The 23,882-nt window shown below is 42.5% G+C and overlaps 3 protein-coding genes across 5 annotated transcripts; 2 read left to right on the top strand and 1 right to left on the bottom strand.

Annotated features, from left to right (window-relative positions):
• Positions 1-1,645: 1,645 nt before the first annotated feature.
• Positions 1,646-8,174, top strand: rhag (Rh associated glycoprotein). Its single transcript, NM_001267645.1, has 10 exons — positions 1,646-1,881; positions 5,236-5,419; positions 5,593-5,743; positions 5,862-6,009; positions 6,216-6,382; positions 6,472-6,609; positions 6,928-7,049; positions 7,245-7,318; positions 7,448-7,521; positions 7,811-8,174. Exons 1-10 carry the CDS (start codon positions 1,701-1,703, stop codon positions 7,883-7,885), a joined length of 1,314 nt encoding a protein of 437 aa, NP_001254574.1. The 5' UTR covers positions 1,646-1,700; the 3' UTR covers positions 7,886-8,174.
• A 1,599-nt stretch (positions 8,175-9,773) lies between these two features.
• Positions 9,774-13,116, top strand: LOC120807844 (uncharacterized). 2 transcript variants are annotated; one of them, XM_040160260.2, is made up of 7 exons: positions 9,774-10,202; positions 10,541-10,619; positions 10,998-11,150; positions 11,331-11,389; positions 11,500-11,592; positions 11,996-12,085; positions 12,184-13,116. In XM_040160260.2, the coding sequence occupies exons 1-7, from the start codon at positions 10,200-10,202 to the stop codon at positions 12,232-12,234; spliced, it is 528 nt and encodes a 175-aa protein (XP_040016194.1). In that variant the 5' UTR covers positions 9,774-10,199; the 3' UTR covers positions 12,235-13,116. The 2 variants fall into 2 exon arrangements, with proteins under 2 accessions (XP_040016194.1, XP_040016195.1); XM_040160261.2 differs by having other exon boundaries at positions 11,503-11,592.
• Positions 12,651-17,635, bottom strand: rd3 (retinal degeneration 3, GUCY2D regulator). Of its 2 annotated transcripts, none has more exons than XM_040160259.2 (3): positions 17,262-17,635; positions 15,649-16,022; positions 12,651-14,110 (listed from the first exon to the last, which is right to left on the bottom strand). In XM_040160259.2, exons 2-3 carry the CDS (start codon positions 15,936-15,938, stop codon positions 13,753-13,755), a joined length of 648 nt encoding a protein of 215 aa, XP_040016193.1. In that variant the 5' UTR covers positions 15,939-16,022; positions 17,262-17,635; the 3' UTR covers positions 12,651-13,752. The 2 variants fall into 2 exon arrangements, with proteins under 2 accessions (XP_040016193.1, XP_040016192.1); XM_040160258.2 differs by having other exon boundaries at positions 15,649-15,962; positions 17,262-17,634.
• Between the last annotated feature and the right edge of the window lie 6,247 nt (positions 17,636-23,882).

Below are 23,882 nucleotides of genomic sequence, written 5' to 3' on the forward strand. Positions count from 1 at the left end.
GAGGAGGGGATGCCACAAGCAAGTAGTCAGAATGGAGTTTTATTTGACTCACAGCTACAGTGGCACGTGGAGTCAGCAGTGGAGGTGAGTGCATGCGTGGAAGGTGTGTGTGTGTGTAGTGTTGTATCAGGACAAACCATACTCTTTAACCAAATAGCAAACCATAACAAACCATACTCTTTAACCAAATTGCACACCGGGTGTCTCAAGGCAGAGAGAGAGAGAGAGAGAGAGAGAGAGACCCTGAGACCAGAGGGCCTTTTATCAGAGTGCACTGGCACACAAAGCCCATGTGTTTCCAGTGCTGCTGATTACCTCAAGTGTTCCCTCTGCCACGCCCACCTGCAGGTCCACCAGCCAGAGTCAACCGGTCACAGACACCACAATGGTCCATATATTTAACCCTAACGAAATGTATTTTTTAGAAGTAATTGATGTAAAATTCACAATATTGAATTTTTCCATATTACGGTGTATTTCTGTTATGAGTAAAAAAAATTGTGCAGTTAACAGTGATAAAACTGTCATAGAAACTGAATTTAACTCATTTCCATTCAAATATCTCTTACCATCTTGATTTGACAGTTTTTCACTGTAAATTTTACTGACTTTTTTTTACAGTGTACCAGACCTGACAGATGGTCACTGTACATGTTATCCTGCTTCTGTTTGTACTGCACGACATAACCAGAGCTGTTCTCCCCATGTGTATACTATTCTATGTCCCTGTGTATACTGTACATACCATCCATTGATTTACCGTGGTTGCATTCATTTATATTGTAACTATATAAGTCGTTTATTGTCCATTTATCACAGTTGTTGAGGTTAGTAACCAACAGGTTTAAGGTTCGGTTGTTGAATTAGTCTTTCTGTAAAATAAATATCTGTATCCTACCATTTGCAGGTTAGATGCTAAACTGCATTTTGTTGCTCAGGTACTTGCTGTGTGCAATGATAGTGCAATTACTATTTTATTTGATTGATAGTGATGTCTATGTGTATAGCTGCATATTAATTGCAATTAGAGACGCAGATTTGGATTCTACTTACAAAAATCAAATTACAAAACATTTGGCGGCACCTCAACCAGCTAGAAGATTAAAACACAGTTTTTACAGAAATGGATTAGTTATAATGGGTCCATACACCATGCCAGTACTTTACGTACTTTTCTGCTGCTACTTCTGTACTTTACCTGCGGAAAAACCCAAAATGCAGGGCTTTTACTTGCAATGTATTACTACTATTTGTAAAGTAATGTATCTGAAACAGCAGTCCTAGATAGTAAATAGAGACTTAATTTTATTTTTCTAATGTGTGACATGAAACAAACGCACCAGTCCCAACACATAAAACAACAAACAAAGGTCACACACCCTCAGAGACTCACAAAATGCAGCTCCACAAATTCTCCCCCGACAGGAAGGAGGAGTCATTAAATATTTCACTTATGTCATTACAGTTGTTTTTTGCTTTATCCACTCTGACGCTCTGAGAGGAAACCCGTCCCCATGAGCAAAGTCCTTGAGGGGGGTGTTTCCCACCCAGGCCTCAGTGTTCTGCCCTGTCATTGGTCACCACCAAACCTGCATCGGTTTAAAACCAGACACGCGTTTATTCTCTCCCCCCTTCACAGCATTACCCACTAAAAACAACCGATAGGGAGACTGTGAGGGTGAACCACAGCCGGTCTCAGGATGCCTGCGTACGCCACCAACATGAGGATGAAGTTTCCCATTGTAGCCTTGGCTTTGGAGATTGTCATCATCATCCTGTTTGCTGTGTTTGTGACCTATGATGATGGGAAAAGTCACGGGCACGACCCACACAGCAACGCAACCCACCATGAAGAGCCGCGGCCCATGGAGCTCTACCCCAGTAAGTGTGCTTGGGGCTGCAGAAAGAGGGATGCTCCTCTACCGAATTCTCTTGTTAACATATTTTTATCAGCTGGATTTGTTGTAGCTTTGATGTCGACAGGTCCGATTTTTAAGTAGAACATGACACAATTGCAGGACATTTTTTAAAAGATTGTAAAAAGGGAGAAATCTACAAATCTTCCATATTTCCAAGCATTGGTTTTTATGGTCTTGAAGTGACTATAACTGAGGTTATGACTGAACTGAAAAGGGCCGCCTTTCTTTCATTGAAAGAATGTTAATTCTGTTTTATGGGTGAAATTCTCCAATTATTTGCTAACAGAAATAGACGATTTTTGGAGGTCTGTCCAGAGGTTTGCTAATTGCAATAAGAGGAGTCATGGGGACACATTCCCGTCTCTCACGAAGTCTATTCATACGCATGCAGCTGAGGATCCTGCAGGGAAGAGTGTCGGGTCTCATAGAGTGGAGGTCACATGTGTTACAAATCAATGTGTCAAGCAAACAGATAACATAAAAGAATAGCAGATGTTAAAAATGGCAAAACAACTGTTTAATGACGGTATTTATTGAGAGCGGCTTCTGTAGTTGATCTTGAAAACTTATCTGCAAGAAGATGTCCCAGCTGTTGAATGTCTGCTCATTATTGGGTGGGGCAGGTGTGCCCCGAAGAGATTAGCTCATTGGTTCCTTGTGACGGCTGAGTGTATCTACAACATGCCCAGCTTGTCTTTCAGAATGTCTTTCATTATTTTTGTCTCTACTTTTCGTTTTGATCACATTGAGAGAGTGTCCTCTCCCGGAAAGTCTGCTGTGTAATAATCCTCTGCTTTGTGATACGGTTTTCCTACTAAAATGTTGCAGTTACAACATTCCTGATCACATTCACACTTATTTTTCCTTCCAGTCCATACTTCAATGTTCAGGTATCGTGGTGACTTCTTGACACAGACGTTCTTGTACTTCAGTGGAAAAATCCATCATTAGTGTAGTTTCCACTTTTTTTCCATATTGGCCCGCCATTGGCTTTCAAACTAGTTATAATATAACATACATCATGTGTGCACGTGTAAAACTGAGGTTTAAGGCGAGCAAAGAGAAACATGAACTCCTTCAGCAGATAGAAGTGAAAAAACTCACAAGATCCAAACGTCTAATTGAGGTACCAATAAGCAGGTTTTCTTTAAATAAGACGTTCACCTTGCTATGAAGGACATATCAGCGAATACCTCGAAAGAATATCAAGTATCAAGACTTGTGTTGCGTGAGCTGAAGCCGAGAGCCTTTGGAATGCGTTTGGTGAGATCTGCAGACCAGACATCTGCAGCTACAGGATCGAAGGGAGGACTGATCTGGAGTGAATTTAAACTATGGCGGACAAAATCAATCATGTAGTAAGGTTGAATTCTGGACGTATGGCATGACGAAACACTGCAAGTTTTTATAATAAAGTATAATTGCAGATTTAAAACATCGGAGACTGAGGAATCTGAGAGAGGAATCTGCTGCTCCAGCACTTTAAAATAAATAATAATTCTTCTTGTAGCACCGGTTGCTTCCCTCCTCTACAGACTGCACGGCAGTCGGTCCTGAGGGGATTCTCTCTTTATCGTATCGGCTCAACCAGTTCTTGAGAAGATTACTGAGCATGAGCGAACATCTGGGCGTGGTGCCAGACACCGTGGCAGCGTTCCAGCCGTACCTCCTCCTCCTCTTCCTCAATCTACTCTACTGTTCACTGTAATGCTCCTACTACAAGAGAAGCAACGCCTGTGCCACACAACCGCGTAGGGGAGGGGGGGGGGGGGGGGTCAGAGTACAACTCGAAGGGGCAAAGACTGTGTGGATGTGAGCAAAATGAATATTTACATCTGGATCAGCTGCTGACGATGGCAGTGTAAGTGCAGTGCAGTGTTGTGCACTTAAAGAATACACATTTATTTACTCATTTAGGGGATTTTTTATAATATGTGTATGTAATAATTATGTTCATACATATTTGTGTATACAAAAGTCTGTGTTGTCCATATGCCTTGGTTTAATTTTGATTTCTTTAAAAGTATATTCACAAAATTCCCTTTATGTGAACGCATACTTGTCCTGTCAAGCTGATTCTGTCTGTGCTTGCAAAACAATTGATTAGTTTATCAGGCCTGGAGAATGTAAAAGTAAGGTTGACAACATGAGATATGCCTTCAATCATCCCTTAAATGACAGACTGATGATAAGACACTCAAGACGTTTGCACTTTGCTATGTTGCGCATTGGATCTTTATCGTTTTAAAAACGAGTGAAATAAGGGATTTGACGTTTTTGGAAAAATAAATCTGTTTCAGATTCAAGTAGTCTTAACATCAATAAATAATATTTCAAATTTGGAGCAGCCAGGAAACCGCTATGACTTCCCAAGATTTCGGCTGTTCTGTTTTCATCTGAGGGGTTAATGATCAACAGCAGCCTACAGTGTAACATCTGTTTGAGTAAACTGTTTTTGGAGCCCTTAAAGAAACCCAGTAAAGCACTAACGAGTATTTCAATTGTAGCCTCTTTGGATTCCACCACACTGACAACATCGCCCATCTGGAATTGTCACCGCGGACAACCTCACATGCTAAATCTGTAGACATCGCCCAACCCTGGAGACCTGTCCACACAACAGGAAACGAAGCACATTGTTTGTCAGCCACCGCCTCCATGTATTTTCCACAAATGGGGCTCGATACATCAAGTGTGAAGGCTCACAAACAGGAGTCCCCACTTCCTGTCAGGATGGCGATGCTGGCCTGCGTCCACGTAGATCCCGCTGACAGACAGAGAAGCTCCTCTTCAAGAGCTTACCTCGTTCTGTGATCTTCTGAAAATACAGCGAAAACACCATGAATTGACGGTGAAATAAATTCCAAACTCTGCTGTTTTTGTCCGACTGTTGACGCGGACTAATAGATAAGGGTGTGCTGAACCTCGCCTGCCTCAGGGGATTTAGTTAAGTTAAGTTCATTAAGATCACACGCACTCAATAGAAACAGGAACAGCAGAAGCGTTTTCCCAGAATCCCATTCACAGTGTGATTGAATTGATTTTCCAGCTAACCGACCTGGGCTGACAATGCAGCCCTGGGGAAGGAAATGACTGGAGGGAAGTCTGGCAACTGCTCAATTGATCATTGCGATGTTCAAAGTCGAAAGGAGACCAGTTTGGTTTCTAATTAAAGGCAGAGTGAAAGCGACAAAGAGAATATGTGAAAGTGTTTCATATAATTCAACTTCACGTCGGCATTCAGCTGAAAAAAAAACGAATCACCTCCCCGCTACCAAGTCGTCAGCAGCACTGACCTCCCTTCTCATGTCTCCAGTGTTCCAGGATGTCCACGTCATGATCTTCATCGGCTTCGGGTTCCTGATGACATTCCTGAAGAGATATGGCTTCAGCAGCGTTGGCTTCAACTTACTCCTGGCTGCCTTCGGCCTGCAGTGGGGCCTTCTCACGCAGGGTCTGTGGCACCTGGAAGATGGCAAGATCAAAGTTACCATCTTCAAGTATGAACGTCTTCCTCTGCACGTGTTGGTTCTCAGTGACAGCCGGTTTTACGTGCATGCAGTTAAACAGACATCTACAAACTAGTAGCTCCAACGGATCACTTTAAGTTCGGTAGACGATGAGTGTTGAACTGTGCTGGTCTGTCACTTCTAATTTCTTCTCAATCCTGCAGAATAATCAACGCGGACTTCAGCACAGCTACAGTCCTGATTTCCTTCGGAGCTGTTCTGGGTAAAACCAGCCCTGTGCAACTCCTCATCATGACCGTCCTGGAGATCTCCCTCTTCTCCATCAATGAACATCTGGTGGCCCAAATCTTTAAAGTAAGCGCACAATGACGCACGCGTGAATGAACCAACGGCGTTGCAACCAGGAAAATTTGTATTATATTTAAATTACTTAATGAAAGCGTAATGAACCCCGTCCCCTTTGCTCTCACAGGCCAATGACGTTGGTGCATCCATGATTATTCATGCATTTGGAGCCTACTTCGGCCTGGCTGTGGCTCGGGTACTTTACCGACCGGGTTTGAGGAACGGACATGACAACGATGGATCTGTCTACCACTCCGATCTGTTTGCTATGATAGGTGGGGGCCCGTTGCACTTCGAACTAATCTTCAGCAGTGAAAATGTGGCTTCTCTCACTGGTCCGTCACTGGCCTCCTTCTGGCCTCCTTCACAGGAACGCGTGCGACTACTGTCACCTAGTGGACGCAAATAAACACGCGGCAGGATCCCGTTCAGCGTGTTTGACAGGGATGAGATAATTAGGACTTCTTACCCTCTTTTACAGGAACCGTCTTCCTGTGGATGTTCTGGCCCAGTTTTAACTCGGCCATAGCCGATCCGGGGCTAACTCAGCTCACGGCAGTGATCAACACCTACCTCTCCCTGGCTGCCTGCGTGCTCTCCGCCTACGCCATCTCCAGTCTCGTGGAGCACAAAGGAAAACTGGACATGGTCAGATATCATCTGACAACTCTAGTTAAATCATTTATAAAGAAAGTGATTCAGTTATATAGTGATTTACATGTGATTATATATTATAGGTGCACATCCAGAACGCCACCCTGGCCGGTGGCGTTGCCGTGGGAACGTGTGCTGACATGGCCATTGGGCCTTATGGGGCAATGCTGATTGGATTTGTGGCCGGCATCATCTCTACTGTGGGCTTCAAGTACCTTACGGTAAGTGCAAAGTCAAGCGAAGGTGCAAAATTAAAAAGGCTGATTTTAGTCTTTTTCCATAAAAAAAAAAACAATAAAGAGTGATGAAATGAGTTTTGGACTGTTGGTCCAGCAAAACAAAAATCAAAAGTCACCTTGGGATTTGGAAAGCTGTGATGGAAAATTTGTGAAAATATTTTTGGATCAATAATGAACAATATTAAGTAAATAACACAAAAATGTCTTTGTCAGCCGTCTTTACAAAGTAAATGTGCACTCCACCTTTTATAAAAGACACTATTTGGTTGCAACAAGGGGCCTTCTTTTTCTCTTCTGCAGCCCATCCTGGCATCCAACCTGGGCATCCAGGACACCTGTGGCGTCCACAATCTGCACGGCATGCCGGGCATCCTGGGAGGGTTGGCCGGTATAGTGGCTGTGGCCTTGGGGAAAAAAGAGGGGTAAGGACCATCCTCATCTCCACATACGTTACATATGACTATATGTTTGTGTGTGTGCATGTGCACAATTATCCTTTCGAATTATCACCCAGCCACAAGACTAAGCACATAACGTTATTGTAGCTCTGAAGCGATGTTATGCTTTAGTTAAATTTCAGCTCTTGCGTCCCCGTCTCTCCTCCTCCCCCCTCTTAGAGGTGATGCTGCCATGCAAGCTGCTGCCTTGGCTTCGTCCCTCGGGTTCGCTTTGGTTGGAGGTGCTATTACAGGTGGGTGGAGATGAAACACGAGGCATTCAATGTGACACAAAAGTTCAATTACTGTCACTCAGTGGAAATGGAAGATTCCATTTTTTTGAAAAAGCTTCAGCAATCAAACGATGTCTTTTCTCCTTCCAGGTTTCATAATGAAGTTGCCGTTCTGGGGACAGCCGCCAGACCAGAACTGCTATGATGACTCAATATACTGGGAGGTAAGAAATCCCATTTCTCATAAATAATATCTCTAGTTCCGGACTACTGAGCATAACAAGCAATAGAAGCGGTATTTTCTCTTAGTTATTATATTTGTTTTGTGATTTTTATGAGATGAATGTGGTTCACCCCGTCATCACAACCAAGATTTTTATTAGATTTTATTCTGTGTACGTTGCAACTCTCTGGTAAAGCTTGTTTGACATTCATTCACATGTCATTTTGGTCTCTTTCATTATGCTTATAATAACATTTTGCAGAAAATAATTTGGACGATATGTTTTCCAGGTTCCTGAGGAGGAGGAGGAGCACGAGGAGAGCTTGGCTCACGCCGATCACTCAAAGAACAAAGCGGAGGTTTAATTATCTGCTCGCCGTCCATTCATCTTGAAAACTAGGAAGTAAAAGACTGATAATCTGGCCCACCTGTCTGCCCATAACAATTCCTCAATTGTATTAATGTACTTTTTTCCCCCACAAGACGATTTGCTCTTCTGCCCAAAACAAGTCAATATTGAAACTGTTTTGTGAGCAAAGATATCTACAGAAAGTAGATGCAACTATTCCCACAAGCTTTCCCCTTATGTTGTAGCATTAAAGCATGTTTCCAGATATTAGTATAGTTAGCGTTTTACATACAATGTATTATATTTCCACACACCTCACACTTGTTTTTCGGCTGAAGCTAAGGCCAAAGAGAGGAGTCCAACCCGCTTAGGTCACCTCGCATGGAGCCCGGTTCCTCTGCAAGGAGTCGGAGTCTGGCTGTGTGAAACCAGCCGTGAGGCTCCGACTCGGGGAGGGACTTCGCATGATATGTTGTAACTAATGAACTTTGCCGTTGCTTATCTCCCACTGCTCAAAATAATTTTCTTTCTATCCGAGGGCAGCTGAAGAATTTCTTTGATTCAAAGAGGATGAATGCGTTTAGCATTAGATTGGCTGTCACTTCAAAGATATTATTTTTGCCTGCTTTCAATTGATATCCCACGTATATTCTTACATGTTCATATACTTTAGCTTTTAGATGAAATGACACGGTCAGTTTTATTGAAGTCCAGCAAAAAAAAAGAAAAGCAACCGGTGCTGAATATTTTTCAGATCCTGAAAATAATTCAACAGAAAGCTGCATACTGGCCCAAAAGAAAGGGCTGGCATTCATAGAACATGCAAAAGTTACGAATAAAAAGCATTTTTTTACCATTTTCACCCCCCCCCCCGTACTCTCTAAAGCTGAGTTACTGTTGGGTTCTTTTACTTTGGTTTACTTAGGATTAGATAGTTGACGTTGGCACATGCAACAAACCTCCAGTGTCCGTCGTAGGATTGGAGAGCAGCCTTTGCTTACTTGTGAATATTTGATGAAGGACACATGTTTTTTGTTTAACATGAAGCTGCAGGGCTATATGAAACTGACTACACACATGAATCAATATTTGAGTTTGTCAAATGTTTTATTATGTGCGGAATACACCAAGATTTTGTATTTTTATACGGTGGGGATGTGCTCATATTTGTATCATGTACTAATACTGTTATAATAAATATGGTTTTGTACAATAACAGTGTTTCTGTGTTTTGTCATTTTCTGAAATAATGCATATAATACATCTATTATCTTTATCTCTGAATTTACCTCTAGCACCACTAGCAGGACAAAATTGAATTTTTCCCAAATGTGTCTACCAACATTTGCTTATGCATCATGAAGCATATGTAACTAGTGAGTAGAAATATATGTTTGAGGTCATAAAGATGTAACGTTAGGTTACCGTTATACAAAGTGTATCTTTAACTTTAAATATTTTTTTTTTCGAACAGTTTTTTTCTGTTGTGTCTTAGCTCTTTGCTGTTCTATTTTTTTTTTTTTAATAAGTAGTAATATTTTTTTTCCCTTTTATACATGTTCCAAAAATTAAATTCAAACTGATTAATGCAGAACGTCCTGGTCACAATACCCCACATTTAGAATATCTTTATCCATGCTAGGATAGGTCAATGCACAATTATCAGATTTTAAAGAGTAAAATATTGATGCATTACGCACCTTTGGGTGTCACATATTAGACTGAGATGGTCACATGGCTTTTTAGCCCACCTCGTTTAACGTTACATTGGACATGGACAATTGACATGTCTATTAAATGACAAATTAATTCTCCCTCTCTCCAAATCAGTTCTAACAAATCCCGAACACAACGAAAGTCATCTGTATTGCGAAGTTGCGGTATTCGACCGCATTCATGTTCTGTTTGTTGTTCACGTGACGTTACGTAACGTTAAATCGACCGTAACGTCACGTTACTCCCGCGAAAATGAGGACACCTGACAACGTCGACTCCCCGAACTTGTTTCCAGGTGGTTTCGTGGTCGAATGGGGGCTTGTTAGAGACTAAAAACAGCCCGGACAGGAACAAACCGCGTCCCGTCTTTAACGTTAGTTAAAGCCTTCAGCGGATCATCTCGACGCTGCTGCGCCAACTGGCGGACGGACGTTGGTTTTAGCGCCGTTGTTATGAACGTGGTGCATTGTGGGCTACAAAATGTCTCCCAAGAGCGCTGGCTAACGCTACTTTGAGAGAGATAACTGCGAATAAATATACGTCTTGCTCTTCTTTCCGCCGCTGACGTGTCGGTGTTTATAGATGATAAGCTAGCTAAGCTAGCTGCTGCCGCCATGGTGAGTACAGAACTTCTTCCAGCAGCTTTAGTTCCTTGAGCGTTGATAGCTTGAAGTGCATTTTAGCTTTAGCTTAGTAGACGTAGCCTGGTTAAGCTCAAGTGAAAGCGTCAGGGTTTTGTGGGTTTGTTGTCGGAATTGTCTGCTAAAGCCACGAGTATTTGCAATGGTTTACTTGTTTTGAAAGGTTGGGTACGTTTTGCTAGTTGTAACTTCGGGTGAGTTAGCGTTACTGTTAGCGATACCTTTCCCCGGGAGCGCAGATCAGATTTCAATGGGAAAACTGTCGTACTCCCAATAGCGGGAGTGTAAATATTTGTTTTTGTTTTTAACGCCAGTCCACGAAAGCGGAGTCCAGGGTGTCCAGCTCCAGTTCCAGCTCCAGAACCGATGAAAGGAAGAGATCGAGCAGTACAGGCAAGACCGCTCGTACCTGTGACACATCATGACAAAAACACCGGACAGGTGTGACTTTACAGTCACATCCACTGTTATTGTGGTTGCCTTTCCCACTTTTCCCACGGTCTCGAGTGAAATACTTCATCGTTCTCTTTTATTTTAGTGTTCTTTTCTCTTTGCTCGTCACAAAGTTGTATTTGTATGTTGGGATCAAGGGCGAATGGGTCCCTGCATTGTATCATCCATCAGGGGATAGTAGGTGGTTCATCCCCCAGAATCTACAGTTCTTTTTAACATTAAAAAAACCGACACCATTAATTACCGTTTTTTTTTATTTCTTAATAATAATCATATGGCATTGTCAAAAGTGTATCTTTATATCGTCTGTTCATTCAGGTCGAGAAAAAACGAAACGGAAACGCAGTCGCAGTAGGTCTTCCTCGTCGTCCTCTTCTAGGTCATCATCATCATCTTCGTCCTCGTCGTCCTCTTCTTCGTCGGGCTCCTCAAACTCATCCAGCAACAGTCGGAGTAGCTCTAGCAGTAGCGGTAAGTGTGGCTTCATAATCTGCTATACATCTGGGAATACAATTGTTGAATTGTATTAATGACAGAAGTGTTTTTATAAATGTCGTGCTGTGTTCAGCCACATATAATGCAATTCTCTTTATTTGATATAAGTACAAATATCAATAAATTGGCTGATGTGTTGTGTGTTTTGTTTTGTAGACTCTCACAGTAAATCCAGAAAGCAGTCTAAGAAAAGGAAAAAGGAGAAACCCAAAAAAGTATTTTCTTTGTTCTCATGCATAATTGACACACGTTTTCAGTAAGAGTTGAATTGTTTATTAATTAAAGCAATTAAAAAACTAAATTATACTTCTTCTGTTTCCTTCAGCAGAAAGTTAAGAAGGAAAAACGACACAAACGTAAAAAGGACAAGAAAGCAAAAGGAGGAGAGGAAAACACGGGACCTGTACAAATCTCCAAGGTGAGTGAGGTCCCATTCAACAACTGTGAGACCAGAAATACATGCATCCAAAAATGCATTTTGCACATGATCCTAGACCGTCCCTACATTATATTGTTATTATTGACTTCCATTCATTTAGGGCCACTGAGCTCTAAAATCGAGTCTAGTACAATAAGTTGTTACATCAAACAAACTGAGGTCTGTTTTGTTTATTATCTCAAAGCCATCTAATGGGATCCCAGTGGTTTGTGATGTTGACCATTGTACAACGTTTTAGGTCTTTTGCTTGCCCATAACCTGTGCAAGTATGATACACACATACACAGCTACATTTGTAATCACCGGCTATGTTATTTAGTCAATTAACTTTATTCATATTTCATTTATTATAATGCACTGGTAACTATTTGTTTTCTTTCAGTACTTGAAGGACAAGAAGAAGGGCAAGTACAGCATGATTTCAGGGAAGAAGATAAAAATGAAAGTAAAGAAGTCGAAAAAAGACAAACAGGTAATCTCAAATGGTTGATGTGAAGTAGGCAATCTACACAGCGTGTGAATAGATGGTTATTTGCTTCTCTCTTCTTTTTTTGTGTGTGTGTGTTACAGCGAGATAAAAATCGAGCAGAACTTCTTGAGTTCTTGAACTCCACCCTGTGATGCCACTCAGATCCTCCGGCAGAACTCCGGAGACAACAACTCTGCTTTTCAGGAGAACAACAATGAAGAGTTTTCTGAGAAAGAGATGATTACAACTTGCATTGACACACAGGCAGCACACGGCCTGATGGGGCGAAGAAGCCGCGTTCAGAAGACTTTCCTGATTTTCATCGTGGCGCCGTCCAGGCGGCGGATTCTTCAGCGTGAGCCGGTAGCTTTTGTGATGAGAGAAATGTTTGTGACCAGCAGTGTCATCAAAAATGATATCTGTAGTAACTCCACCACATGAAGGTCGGTGACGGCCGGCGATCGGCTTTCTTTGTGGTTTGAACTTCTGGTCCCACCCCCTCGAACAGTTTACTCCACCGTTAAAACATTTTATCTTTAGAACATCAGATCACAGTGTACCAGAAACATTTTCTTCTTCCATCTTTTTTTATTTTACTCTTCTTCCAAACCAGCTGCATACATTACCCAGAATGCAACCTGTCAGGCCTCAGAGATCCGGTAAACTCACTTTGTAACTCGGTCCCAACCCGCCAGACTCATGTGACATCACTTAAGTCAATTTGTCCAACTTCATGTGGCATCACACAACTTTTACTCTCACACGCGCAGCGGTACTCGTCAACCCCCCTAAAAAGACTTTGATGTGTAAAATCGATTCGCCTTTAGTTAATGTCAACCGCTCCTCATGTAAGATTACTGTAAATGTGAGCGTTATCAGTGTGTACTGATATTTATATGTGTACCTTTGTTTCAAATTATAAGGGAATCAACTTTGATGGTAACTGTATGTATTATTCATAACATTCATTCCCCCAGATTCTGTCTTCCCTATTGTTTCAACTTTATTCATTTTATTAAATGGAAATCAATCAATCTACTTTGATGCTTCATAAGGAATTAACCTGTAGGGTACTGCTGAACTTTGGGGTGTGACAAACAACCGTTAAACACCGGGGAGATTTTTTCTATGCTTTAAAAGGTTTGGTAACGTTCCTACGTATCTAAACGCATTCATCCTCTTTGAACAGAAAAAGCTTTCAGTCTGTTGACCTCGAGTGATGAATTGTTGTCTTTGTGCCGTTTGGAGAAAACGAAAGGCAGTGTGTAGAAGTGGAGCACAAATCGACATCGGAGTGACGTTGACTATCACCAATAACTTGAGCATACAGTTTATAAATACTTTTATGTGTGTACTGTCATGAAAGACCATTCATTTTTGTGTTCTCTGACCAAACAACATTTTTCACACGTTCCTGCCATAATCAACACATCCTGCATATGACAAGCGTATCCTACGCCAACCGTAAATAGCCCTCGTTGCTTGGATACTGTCTACAAAAAAGAAAAAAGTCGTTCCACTGCCAGAGGCGATACTCTTACACAAAATGTCAACCGCTTCAGTCCCAAAAAAGTTCTATTAAAGTTACAGAGGCTCCGATGGGAAAAGAAACGCCTGGCATTGCCCTCACAGGTAAATTAGTAAATGCATGTGGCCGTGAACGGCTCCCATCAGACAACCTCGCTGCTGCTGCTTCCTTTGTATCTGAAGTCCGGCATGCTCCACACCCTGTGGGACCTCTCCGTGCCCTTCTCCACATCCTCCGACACCGTCTTGAGCTCGTTCAGCCCCATCCCATCGGCCTCGGTGGAGGTCAGGCCCACTGTGCTCCCAAACGGGTTGATCTTGATCCGCGACCTGAAGTTCATGAGGGACGTGCTCACGCCTCGTCTGTTGTGCCACTGGTGGGCGAGCCGCTGCGCCTCCTGCTCCTCCTTCAGCTGGTCCAGAGTCTCCAGGAGGACGGAGCGGAACAGGCCGGACACCTCGTGCACCTCGGGCTCATTGGCCTGCAGAACTTCTCTGAACCTGAAAGGGGCCGTGGATCGAGGTTTACTTGTTTTTATGCAACATTGTCTCATGGTGTTTGGACAGTTCAATCAAATCACTGTAACCAATAAAATGAAACGGTCTTAGAAAATATAAGCATTGAACTGCACCACAGGACTATTATTCTGGCCTTAGAGAAAAAAAATGCATCCACTTAGATGATAAATGTCATGAAAGGCAACCTGGATCACAGTTCGTCAGCACACTGCTGCTCTCGACCCAATTACTGGTGCTCTTACTAACAAGCCTTTAAACAGATGCCCATTTGAAAATCTGCTTCCCAGTGAGTGTTTCCAGTTAGCCGATGATTGACCCACTTCACTTTGACACAAACGCGTTCGTTCTAATGACGCATTCATGGGCAGAATCATATTCTATCATATCTAACCGAGCCTTCGCATTGAACTACGACTGGAATTGCTATTCGAATTGTAACAAATGAAGGTGGGAAAGAGTTATATATATATGCAGGATTCAGCGGTGAATGAAAATAAAGCCTTACGGTCCACAAAGTACAGGACTGAACCTGCTGCCTCACGTTGATCGTTTGACCTTTCAGAGAGGATTTACACCAGATAATGACTGCGTGAAAGTTATTGATCGAGCATTAAAGGTCATTCTTTAACTTGGATACAGTTTGCAGAAAAACCTCTCATCTTCTCATCTGTCATACCTCTATTATTCAAATATATAATATCTCTTTGTGAAATCTCGACTGTGGGTGAGTGGGGAGCACGGTCGTCGTCCAATCAGAGGGTTGTCGGCTCGATCCCAGGCTCCGCTAACCCGCATGTCGATGTGTCCTTGGGCAAGACACTTAACCCAACATTGCTCCTGTAGCTGCGACTACAGTGTGTGAATGTTAGTGACTGATGGGCAGGTGTCACTGTGTATGGTTCTCCTGTCATCAGTGTAGGAATGGGTGTGAATGGGTGAATGATGTCATGTAGCGTTAAAGCGCTTTGAGTGGTCAAGAGAAAGAAAATTGAAGAATCATTTTTTTTAAACGTGACCGTTTAAAAGTCTTTCCACTATTTTAGATGATTTATTCATTCAACATATTTCTAATGGAAGTGTAGTTTGCTCCGCAGAAGTTAATATAATTCAAAATATAGAATGCAGGTGGCACTACGCTGCGGTTGACCCAGTGCGTGTGTGTGTGTGTGTGTGTGTGTGCATTGTCCAGATTGTACAGCATTTAGCACCTCCCATTAACACCAGCACTAAAAAAAAAACACCCCAAACACCTTCCACCTCTAACAAGACACCGGAGGGATCAGCAGCTTCCTGTGAACAGATGCTCCAACAAGCTCAGGCTGTCTCTGCCTCAGATTAAAGGACAAATAACCACGTGTCACGTGACGGATTAAAGACCAGCTGACTTTAATTGATTTAATTAAAGTTTGCGCTTTGAATTTTGCCCAATTAGCAGTTTGGGTGGTAAACTGATTTTACTTTCTCCTGCTGTTGTTCTAAAAACCCAAGAGATGAGACATTCCTTGTAATACTCGCCTCACCTGAGTATGACCTGGCCGCAGCACGGCGGCGGCACCTTGGAGCAGAGCTCCTCGAGGCCGAGCCGCTCCCCGGTGCAGAGGCTGTAGGAGGAGCGCGGCGGGTTGGCCAGCCAGCTGTAGTCCACCCCGGTCTTGAGGCGCTGGTACTCGATGTCCCTCTCTCTCTGCCGCCTCTCCGCCTCCTTCAGCTGCCAGCTGAACTCCAGCATCAGGGTGTCGGTGACCACGTCGGCCGGGTCCCGTCGGGGCCTCCGGTAATACGGCTCGTTCCAGCCGAACCACGAGGCCATGGCCTTTGTCCTCCTCCGCAGTCCCTGCGGAGACGGGGACAGCGGCTGGAATCGTGAGAGATCACAGCAGGAGTGTTTCCAAAACTGTTGGAATATTTGCTCTTATTCATTTGTTTCGAGCTGAATGGAGGATAATAAGATTGTGTGGGCCTCTGTTAGATTTGCTGCTTTTATTTAAACACATAATGAGACATTTGCCAGAGGTTGTACAGTAATAACTAAACTCGTAGGGGGAAACCAATAGAAAAAAAGAGTTTGTCTTGCATTGTTTGGCATCATTTATATCAACACATCCGAATGATGTTTCAACATCTGGACAAAACTCCCCAATCACATGGCTCTTTGTTCTCCAGGTGTCATAATGACTCACTCTACTGCTGTATTCAGTTCAACAGGAACAGAAGAGCACACTGATTGAGATGTTGTAGCGACATAATACAGAGTAAAGGGATTTTAAGATGTGAACGCAACGATTAATGCTCAAATCAAGTTGCAATGGGATTTTATTTTACAACTGATTAATGAGTTAATCGCTAAAAAAATCAGCAGAATAATGCATGTGCTGACACTATTACAATTGAATGACATTAATTAGTTTAGAAAATAAATAGACAGCCTAAAAGAGCTCCAATGCTTCAATTGTGTATCTCAACAGATGTGTGCATTGCCTTCACGTCGCCTTTTCACTCATTTTGTAGGTAATCTTTTCCTTCCCTTCATCAAATCTCCATCCAATTTGCTGAGTCCCTTAAGCTTAATCTGTGCTGAGGTAGTCCTGCAAACTACATCTGCTGTAAATGCTTTATACGACTCTATGATTGGGTTATTTTTGGTCAAAAGGAGAGAAAAAAAGCTTTCACAGTGTGAGATTAGTCGGAGCTCTAACTTCTGGAGCTCATAGTTCTACTGAGCCGATGGCCCTTCAAAATGGAGTCTTGTTTTCTCTGATCAACAAGACAAAACAAACCTGAATATTCAGCTTATTAAGAGCAAGGACAGCAAGCCTGTGACTATCCTACATTCAGCATTCGGCCTCCAAATGTATTTTAACGACGATAAAAAATGATCGTTGGTTAATGTCGTTGAATCGACGACCTAGAGACGACATCAGTGTTTGAATATGACTTCTTTGCCGGGAATTACAGCAAATGTGCGCATTTCCAACTGATTCAAACTTTCTCTCTCCGTGTCCCCATTGTTTGGTGTCACATCACTAACACACATTAACATTGATCCGTGCTCGGCTGGTGGCAGCTTGCGACAGATTCTAACATGAATATGTTGAAACATCCAAATTGTTGTAGTACAATTAAAAATTCTTACCTCTTACGCCTTTCGAAAGTTTTCCTTCTCTAGAAGGGAATCAAAATCGATGAAAAGCAGAATGAGAAAAGTCGCCAGACATCAGAAGGGCAGATGGATGCTGAGAAGACTTGCCAGGAGCAGAACGAGAGAGGAGAGAAATGGATTCTCCAGATCCCTCTCAGTCTCATAGCAATCTCTCTCTCTCTCTCTCTCTTTCTCCCTCTCTCTCTCTCTCTCTCTCTCTCTCTCTCTCTCTCTCTCTCTCTCTCTCTCTCCCTCTCTCTCTCTCTCTCTCGCTCCTCCTCCCCTGAGCCTCTGTGGACCTGCCTTTACTTGTTGCAGGAGGTCGGGGGCACCATCTCCGAATGGAGCCGTCGGATCACGGCCCCCCTGATGAAGTGCTTATGTAGCTTTGCGCGAGTCGGCGTTGCCATGGCGATGCTCCTAAGCCTATTTGCCCACAATAAGCTCCGTCGGCTGAAAGGGAGCTGGAGAGCGACAAAGAGGCAGATAAAGAGGACGCAGTGGGCTGAGCCGGCGAGATGGAAAGAGGGAGATAAATCAAAGGGAGTTGTTTGGCATGTGTACTTCACGCAGATAATTAATCCCACTGGCCCCAGAAAAAGGCAATGCATCGCTTTATAGGTGGGGGGGGGGGTGTTTGTGCGTGTGATGCAGATGATGGAGAAGCCGAGAGGTGAATGTGCCGTCGTCGCCGTAGCGTAGGTGGAGACGTGAAGGTTTGTTGGCTCGCTCTGTGTGTGGGTGGGTGTGAGCACAAGCCTCCCGTAGTATAGACTCACTCTAACCTCGAAAGCCCAGTTACACCTCCAGCACCATCCTCTTCCTCCTCCTGGGTGTTGTGCAGCTAGATAGGATGCGGGGTGAACTGTGAACTCTATTAAGTCAGAAACAGAAACGCCAGCATCCGGCAGCGTGAGCAGGAAACCGTTGTGACTTCTCAACAGCTGAAACTGATCTTCACAGTTAATATTTAACCAGAAATGGTTTCAAGTCTGTTGTGTTAAAACCATAGGTCCATATAGGAGTAGGTAGTAGACAATGAATATACAATACAACAAAAATAAGAAGATACATTAATTATATGGTACATTAAGCAGTTTTCAAAGCATGATACAACGTGAGTCACGGAAATAACAAAAGAGTAACTAAGTAGAAAAGGTGAACACTATTTAGAAGAAACAGTGCTTTAAATAGGACATTAAACAAGTTCCTGTAATAAAATATAAGCAAATAGATCCAATGCTTTCACGGATATGAACTGAAAATGAAATTATAAACATTTATTCTGCACAATTATGGTGTTTTCCAAATGCCTCTACGTATTTGTGTGATCCAGAATCCAATGTTTTTCAAGCTTTTCAGAGCACTAATACTCCATTAAAGAGTTCATTACTTCACCGATTAACAGGTTGCTTCATCTGGCCGCTGCATGTCATTCATCAATGAAGACTCTTCTGATGGAAAAGAGCTGCAGATCGCGAAAATAAGCTTCATCAAGCATAGAGATTGACTTTGTTAACCTTTTATAACATGTACCTGTACGAGGCATTGATCGGTCTAGCACTGTGCATCTCAATGAAACTGTCTCAGCGCATATGAATCGGGATAGCGTAGCTTGAGTTTTGATGGGTTTGCCCTTTACTACATCCCTGCCTTCCCCCCTCTGCAGGTCAGTATTTACACACAGTGCATCGGAGGGAAGAAGCCGACTGACGCTCAATGCAGACGCTGCTCACGGTCTGAATGAATAAACAAAGGCCTCGGACGCATTAAGACAGTGTGATGACCTCATCTTGAAGGTGACAGATGGGAAGGTAGGCTGTCCCTGTAATCCAAACAGATGATAATCCTCTAAAGTGAATCTCTCCACCACCGGTTTGTGGCTGTAAAAAAATATATGTGATATACAAAGATATAACAATAATAATGGGAATAAAATATATGACATTTTGTATACAGCATTTACTGTATTAATAATAGGATTAGGAATAGGAATTGTCAATCTATGATTGATTGTGTTACGATGCAATAAAAGTATAAATACATGAGAATAATAGTTATGATGAAATAATGAATACATGTAGAGAGCATTGAACCCAGAAAGTGCATTTTAGAAGAATCCCTTTATATTGGCAGATATGCTCATTTATTTATATTACACAGATGGAGCCAGCCGCTGGTTACCGGGTTGTTTGTACAGAAAAACGTGTGATAAATGCTGTTAAATTGTGCTTTGTAGAGATGCTGGCAGGTCTTATTTTGCTATTCCTTTGGACACAAAGTCCTGGCGAATTGTTTCCCTCGTTTTACATTCTGCTAAATTAAGCAAATCTCCAGCGTGCCGTCAAATGTGGTATCAGTCTTCTCATCTAACTCTCGGTGTAGAAAGAAAATAAAGGTTTTATTCCAAACGGCAGACTGTGCCTTTAAAGTTTAATTTGAAATTACGAGGGGAGATACATTTGGTGTCAAATTCATGGTAACAACCAGAAGATTGAGCATGAGGCTCTCTTTGCGATAATGCACTTGATTACCAGATGGTTGAAATGGTTATTAGATGCATCCCTCCTTCCTGGTGGGTCCGACACTTTTAAACTGCTAAATGGGGCAACTGACAGTGATGTGCTTGTAATCATATTTCCTTTGTAGGTGAATCCATCATTATTTCCGTTGTAAAAAGCTGATTTAATCTGAGAACTGCACCAGATGTCCCCGTTTTGCTGTGAGAGAGACACAGATGCGACTCCTGATCAGTGAGCCTCTTTATCTGCAGGGAGGGATCAGCACGCGGCGTCAGATACAGCCGCTGAGTCAGAGTGAATCCCAGCCTCCACAAGCCGGCTAACGCTGGTGGGACCTGCAACGCACACCGTGCTCTTGTAATGCAGATGGGTTTATTTGGAGACACGTTCCGACACGTCGATCCCCTCACCATATTGTGGCAATGCATTTTAGGACAGCAGATACTACTCGTTTACAACAGGTTTCTAATTTACCTTTAAATTCCTTTAATTATATTTTTTGCAAATTTTTGATGCAGAACTTAAATGTTCATCTAACGATTTATTTTTGAATCCTTAACAACGTATTTGTGTTTGATGGGTGCTACACATAGAAGCCTAAGGCCTACACGAGGAATAGACAAAACATGGCATGATATCTGTTAGAAAGATTCTCACCCGACACCGGCGTAAAATCATCATAACAGGTTATTTAATGTTTGCAAACAGGAGACAGAGTTGACACACATACAAGTCATGCGCCAAGCCTTGCTCGAAGGTTTTCATCTTTGGAGCAGGAATATATACTGCAGGTATGGCATCAAAACATAGGGATGGTTACGCACGCACAGAGGACTGATTGTTTACCCTCATGGGACAGAATGTCCCTACCGAGGCCAGCGCCCCTAATCTCGGCTGACACAAGATGTCTGTCTGCTGAGGGTAGGAAAAACCTTGAGTATAACAGCCTTATTGATATCAAGACACACATTATTTGCAGTTTTTCCAACAATATCAATGATATTTTTGGATTGGAAACTCCTCTTCACGCCACTAGAGGGAAGCTTCCTACCAGCCTGTGGCCTCGTGGCGTCTTCATCTCTGCTGTCACTGCTTGTTGGGATTATAATCATCCCACTTCATGTTGTACGGTTTTGGGGCGGAGACGGGAAGAAAATAAACTTTTTTTGTTGTTGTTGTTGTGAGAACCTCACATTCTTTTGATGAAATAAACCCTGAAAGGTTTGATCAAACACACGAGTCACCGCACCTCCTGAGCAAATATTAATCCACACACACAAACACATTCTTTCGCGGAGCTACAACAACAGAGCCGAAGGGAAGGTCCTCCTGGAGGACAGAGAGAGACACTCCGATAGACATCTCAAGCATGTGGAGGGAATTAAGAAGCACTTTTCTGGAGCTCCTTGTGCAGCACATCGAAAGACAATCGGGCCTATTGACTCGTCCAGCGAAGAAACAAACAGTCAGTGTCCTGAACAAAACCCTCAGACGTTTTGCACTCCGCCCTGAAATGAGCAACCATTAGATGATGAGCCGTCCTTAAAACAAACTGACATTAAAGGTTATTCTGAACAAAAGAGGGGAAAAGATATTCTCTGTTGTTATACTAATTAATGAAATATAATATAACAACTGGAATTAGGTACGTTGAAACAAGCGTTGGGAAGTAAATAAGTGGCTGGTGGATGTAATTTATACTCAATATAGTTAAATGAAATAGTTGACATTTTGGAAAATGGGTTAGATGATCAGAAGCGCACTAAATATGTCCAACTCCTTTTCATTTTAACACTCATTTAAATGCACTGTAGGGATTTTTTTATACAGACTACATTACATTACAGCATTACCGTATACAGCATCATTTAGCAGACGCTTTTATCCAAAGCGACGTACATTTTATCCAAAGCGACGTACATTACACTTTAAACCCATGGCTTTTTCACATTTTTGCCCAGGGAGCAATTAGGGGTTAGGTGTCTTGCTCAGGGACACTTCGACATGGTACATGGGGCAGCCTGGAATCGAACCACCAACCTTGTGCTTCCCAGCACACCTTCTCTAACCCCTGCGCCACAACGACCCCTACTGCGTTGATTGAAGTTTATTTACTCAATAAGTGTACTTCATTTACATTTACATTTCAGAGGTACTTTCTACCGTGATCGCTCAATTTATCAGATTATTCCTCCCAAAACCTCAACAGTTAATGAATATTAATGAATTGATAATAATTATATTATGATAATGATGAATGATTAAAAAAAATGTATGTAATACTTCTGAACTGACTTTTTGTCTCCCGGAAAGGAAAAAGGAGGAGACTCTTAGAAGATGTGTGAGCAGCGGGATGCGGAGGGAGTTCCTGGACACAGAGAAGTACACGGAAGGATTGGCCGATTAAAGAAATAATCTGAGGGTGTGAACAGCTGAGTTTACCAACGCACTGAGCTGCATTTCACTCGCTGCTCAGTAACGTAAGTGCAATCCCAAAACCCTTTATTCTCATTTCCTGAGCTCCTTCCTCATCTGTGTCAGTAACAGTCACTGAGAATTCCCCCCCAGAAGCCATGAAATGAAGGACTGCAGCACCAAATCGCCCCGCTGCCTTCTGCTGTGACTCAGGGAGGGAAGTTCAGGGCCGATCACATGAGTGCAGTGGAAAAAAAACAACAACCCGGATTCGCTGACAAACCCTTTTTTTTCTTTTCTTTTTTTTCTGGCCTTTGTCCAACGTCCCATTTCACTAGAAAAGCCTCAGTGGACTTGCGTACTGAGGTCAGGGAATCTGTGCTGGGAAAACTCTCATAGCTCATGAGGGTCTGAGCCGTTAATAATCCAGCATTAAGAAAAATGAAGCTCAGTAACACCTCATAATGGAACAGTTACAGGTTCAAAGTGACTGAGCCTCTTAATACTATTTGTTAGAAACCCATGAGCCGCCTTAAGGTCCTTACATATCATTTTACGGGTTTAACATTTTGAGAATTACGCTTATTCTGCTTTTACAACACGTGGAATAGTAGAGAGAGAGAGAGAGAGAGAGAGGGGAAAGAATGCTCCGTTTAAGGGTTTCAAATTGCGCTGATGAAAGGAGCACGACATCTGTTGCTGACGTGGTTTAGTTTTTCAGGTTGTTCTAAACTATTAAGTGTCAGGTTGTTTCCTTCTTCAACCTTCTTTTAAGCCACATGCTGACATTAACAGTTACTGCGGCATCATTCACTTTCTAGCCAAACGTTGAATGAGAATATCAACATCCCGCTCAGGTTTGAGTGAAGAGGCAATATTCTAAACCAGAAAATCACCACTTGTATTTAAAATGCTTATCCTATATTACCTTAAATTCTGTTAAAAAGCGTCATTTTCCTCCCACGCCTCCAAGTGAACAGAGAATCAGAAACTGGTTAGAAAGTCCTGATGAAAGTAATGTGAAGCCACATTTAAGAACAGCAAAACTACACCAAAACATCTATTTAAAACTCCCCAACAACTTACGTAGTTTGATCCAATACTGATTTATCCAGTCGCATTATTGCTACGTCCTAAAATCTCGTCATTTAAAAGACGCACCTGTCGACAAAAGGATTAAACTATTCAGGAAAGTGTTTTTATCTGCTTGTCTTACAAAAAAAAAACATGAACAAGGAGAGCAATGACATTCTTTTTATCGGCTACACATGTTATTTAAAACTAGTTTCTCCTGCAGCGCAGGTCAGCGCGCCAGCTTTCAATCTGCCTTTTGGAGCAGATTGTAGCAGCAGCCGGTGTTCCTGCATGGCGGGAAGAATGGACGTCCAGGCATCGAGCTAAATGCTAATGTCTGGACGCAGCATGTAAACCACGTTCATCGTCTCATTTGAGCGCATTCGATTTTTAAAAATTGTGATTTGGCACTAGAATAAATGATGAACCATGAAAATGTGTGCGCTGGAGGAGCGGGTCGTCGGGAGCGAGGGAAGAGCCGCGAACACATTGTGCAACAGCCAGAATGAGCTGCATTGTGTGCAACAAACCGCGTAGTCATCACTGATTAGGCCTCACTGGTTTATTACGTTGCTTAATTTACGTAATACCAACGTTAGCTAGC

This window comes from Gasterosteus aculeatus, chromosome 18 (genome assembly GCF_964276395.1).
Source record: "Gasterosteus aculeatus chromosome 18, fGasAcu3.hap1.1, whole genome shotgun sequence".
Lineage (NCBI taxonomy): Eukaryota > Metazoa > Chordata > Actinopteri > Perciformes > Gasterosteidae > Gasterosteus > Gasterosteus aculeatus.

Coding starts and splice junctions, on each gene's coding strand:
- rd3 (XM_040160259.2), bottom strand. CDS start 15,938: ATGGCCTCGTGGTTCGGCTGGAACGAGCCGTATTACCGGAGGCCCCGA. Junction 14,111..15,648: donor TGCGGCCAGGTCATACTCAG/GTGAGGCGAGTA, acceptor GGCCCCTTTCAG/GTTCAGAGAAGTTCTGCAGG.
- LOC120807844 (XM_040160260.2), top strand. Junction 10,620..10,997: donor GAAGAGATCGAGCAGTACAG/GCAAGACCGCTC, acceptor CTGTTCATTCAG/GTCGAGAAAAAACGAAACGG. Junction 11,593..11,995: donor GACCTGTACAAATCTCCAAG/GTGAGTGAGGTC, acceptor GTTTTCTTTCAG/TACTTGAAGGACAAGAAGAA.
- rhag (NM_001267645.1), top strand. CDS start 1,701: ATGCCTGCGTACGCCACCAACATGAGGATGAAGTTTCCCATTGTAGCC. Junction 5,744..5,861: donor TGGTGGCCCAAATCTTTAAA/GTAAGCGCACAA, acceptor TTGCTCTCACAG/GCCAATGACGTTGGTGCATC. Junction 7,319..7,447: donor GGTTGGAGGTGCTATTACAG/GTGGGTGGAGAT, acceptor TTCTCCTTCCAG/GTTTCATAATGAAGTTGCCG.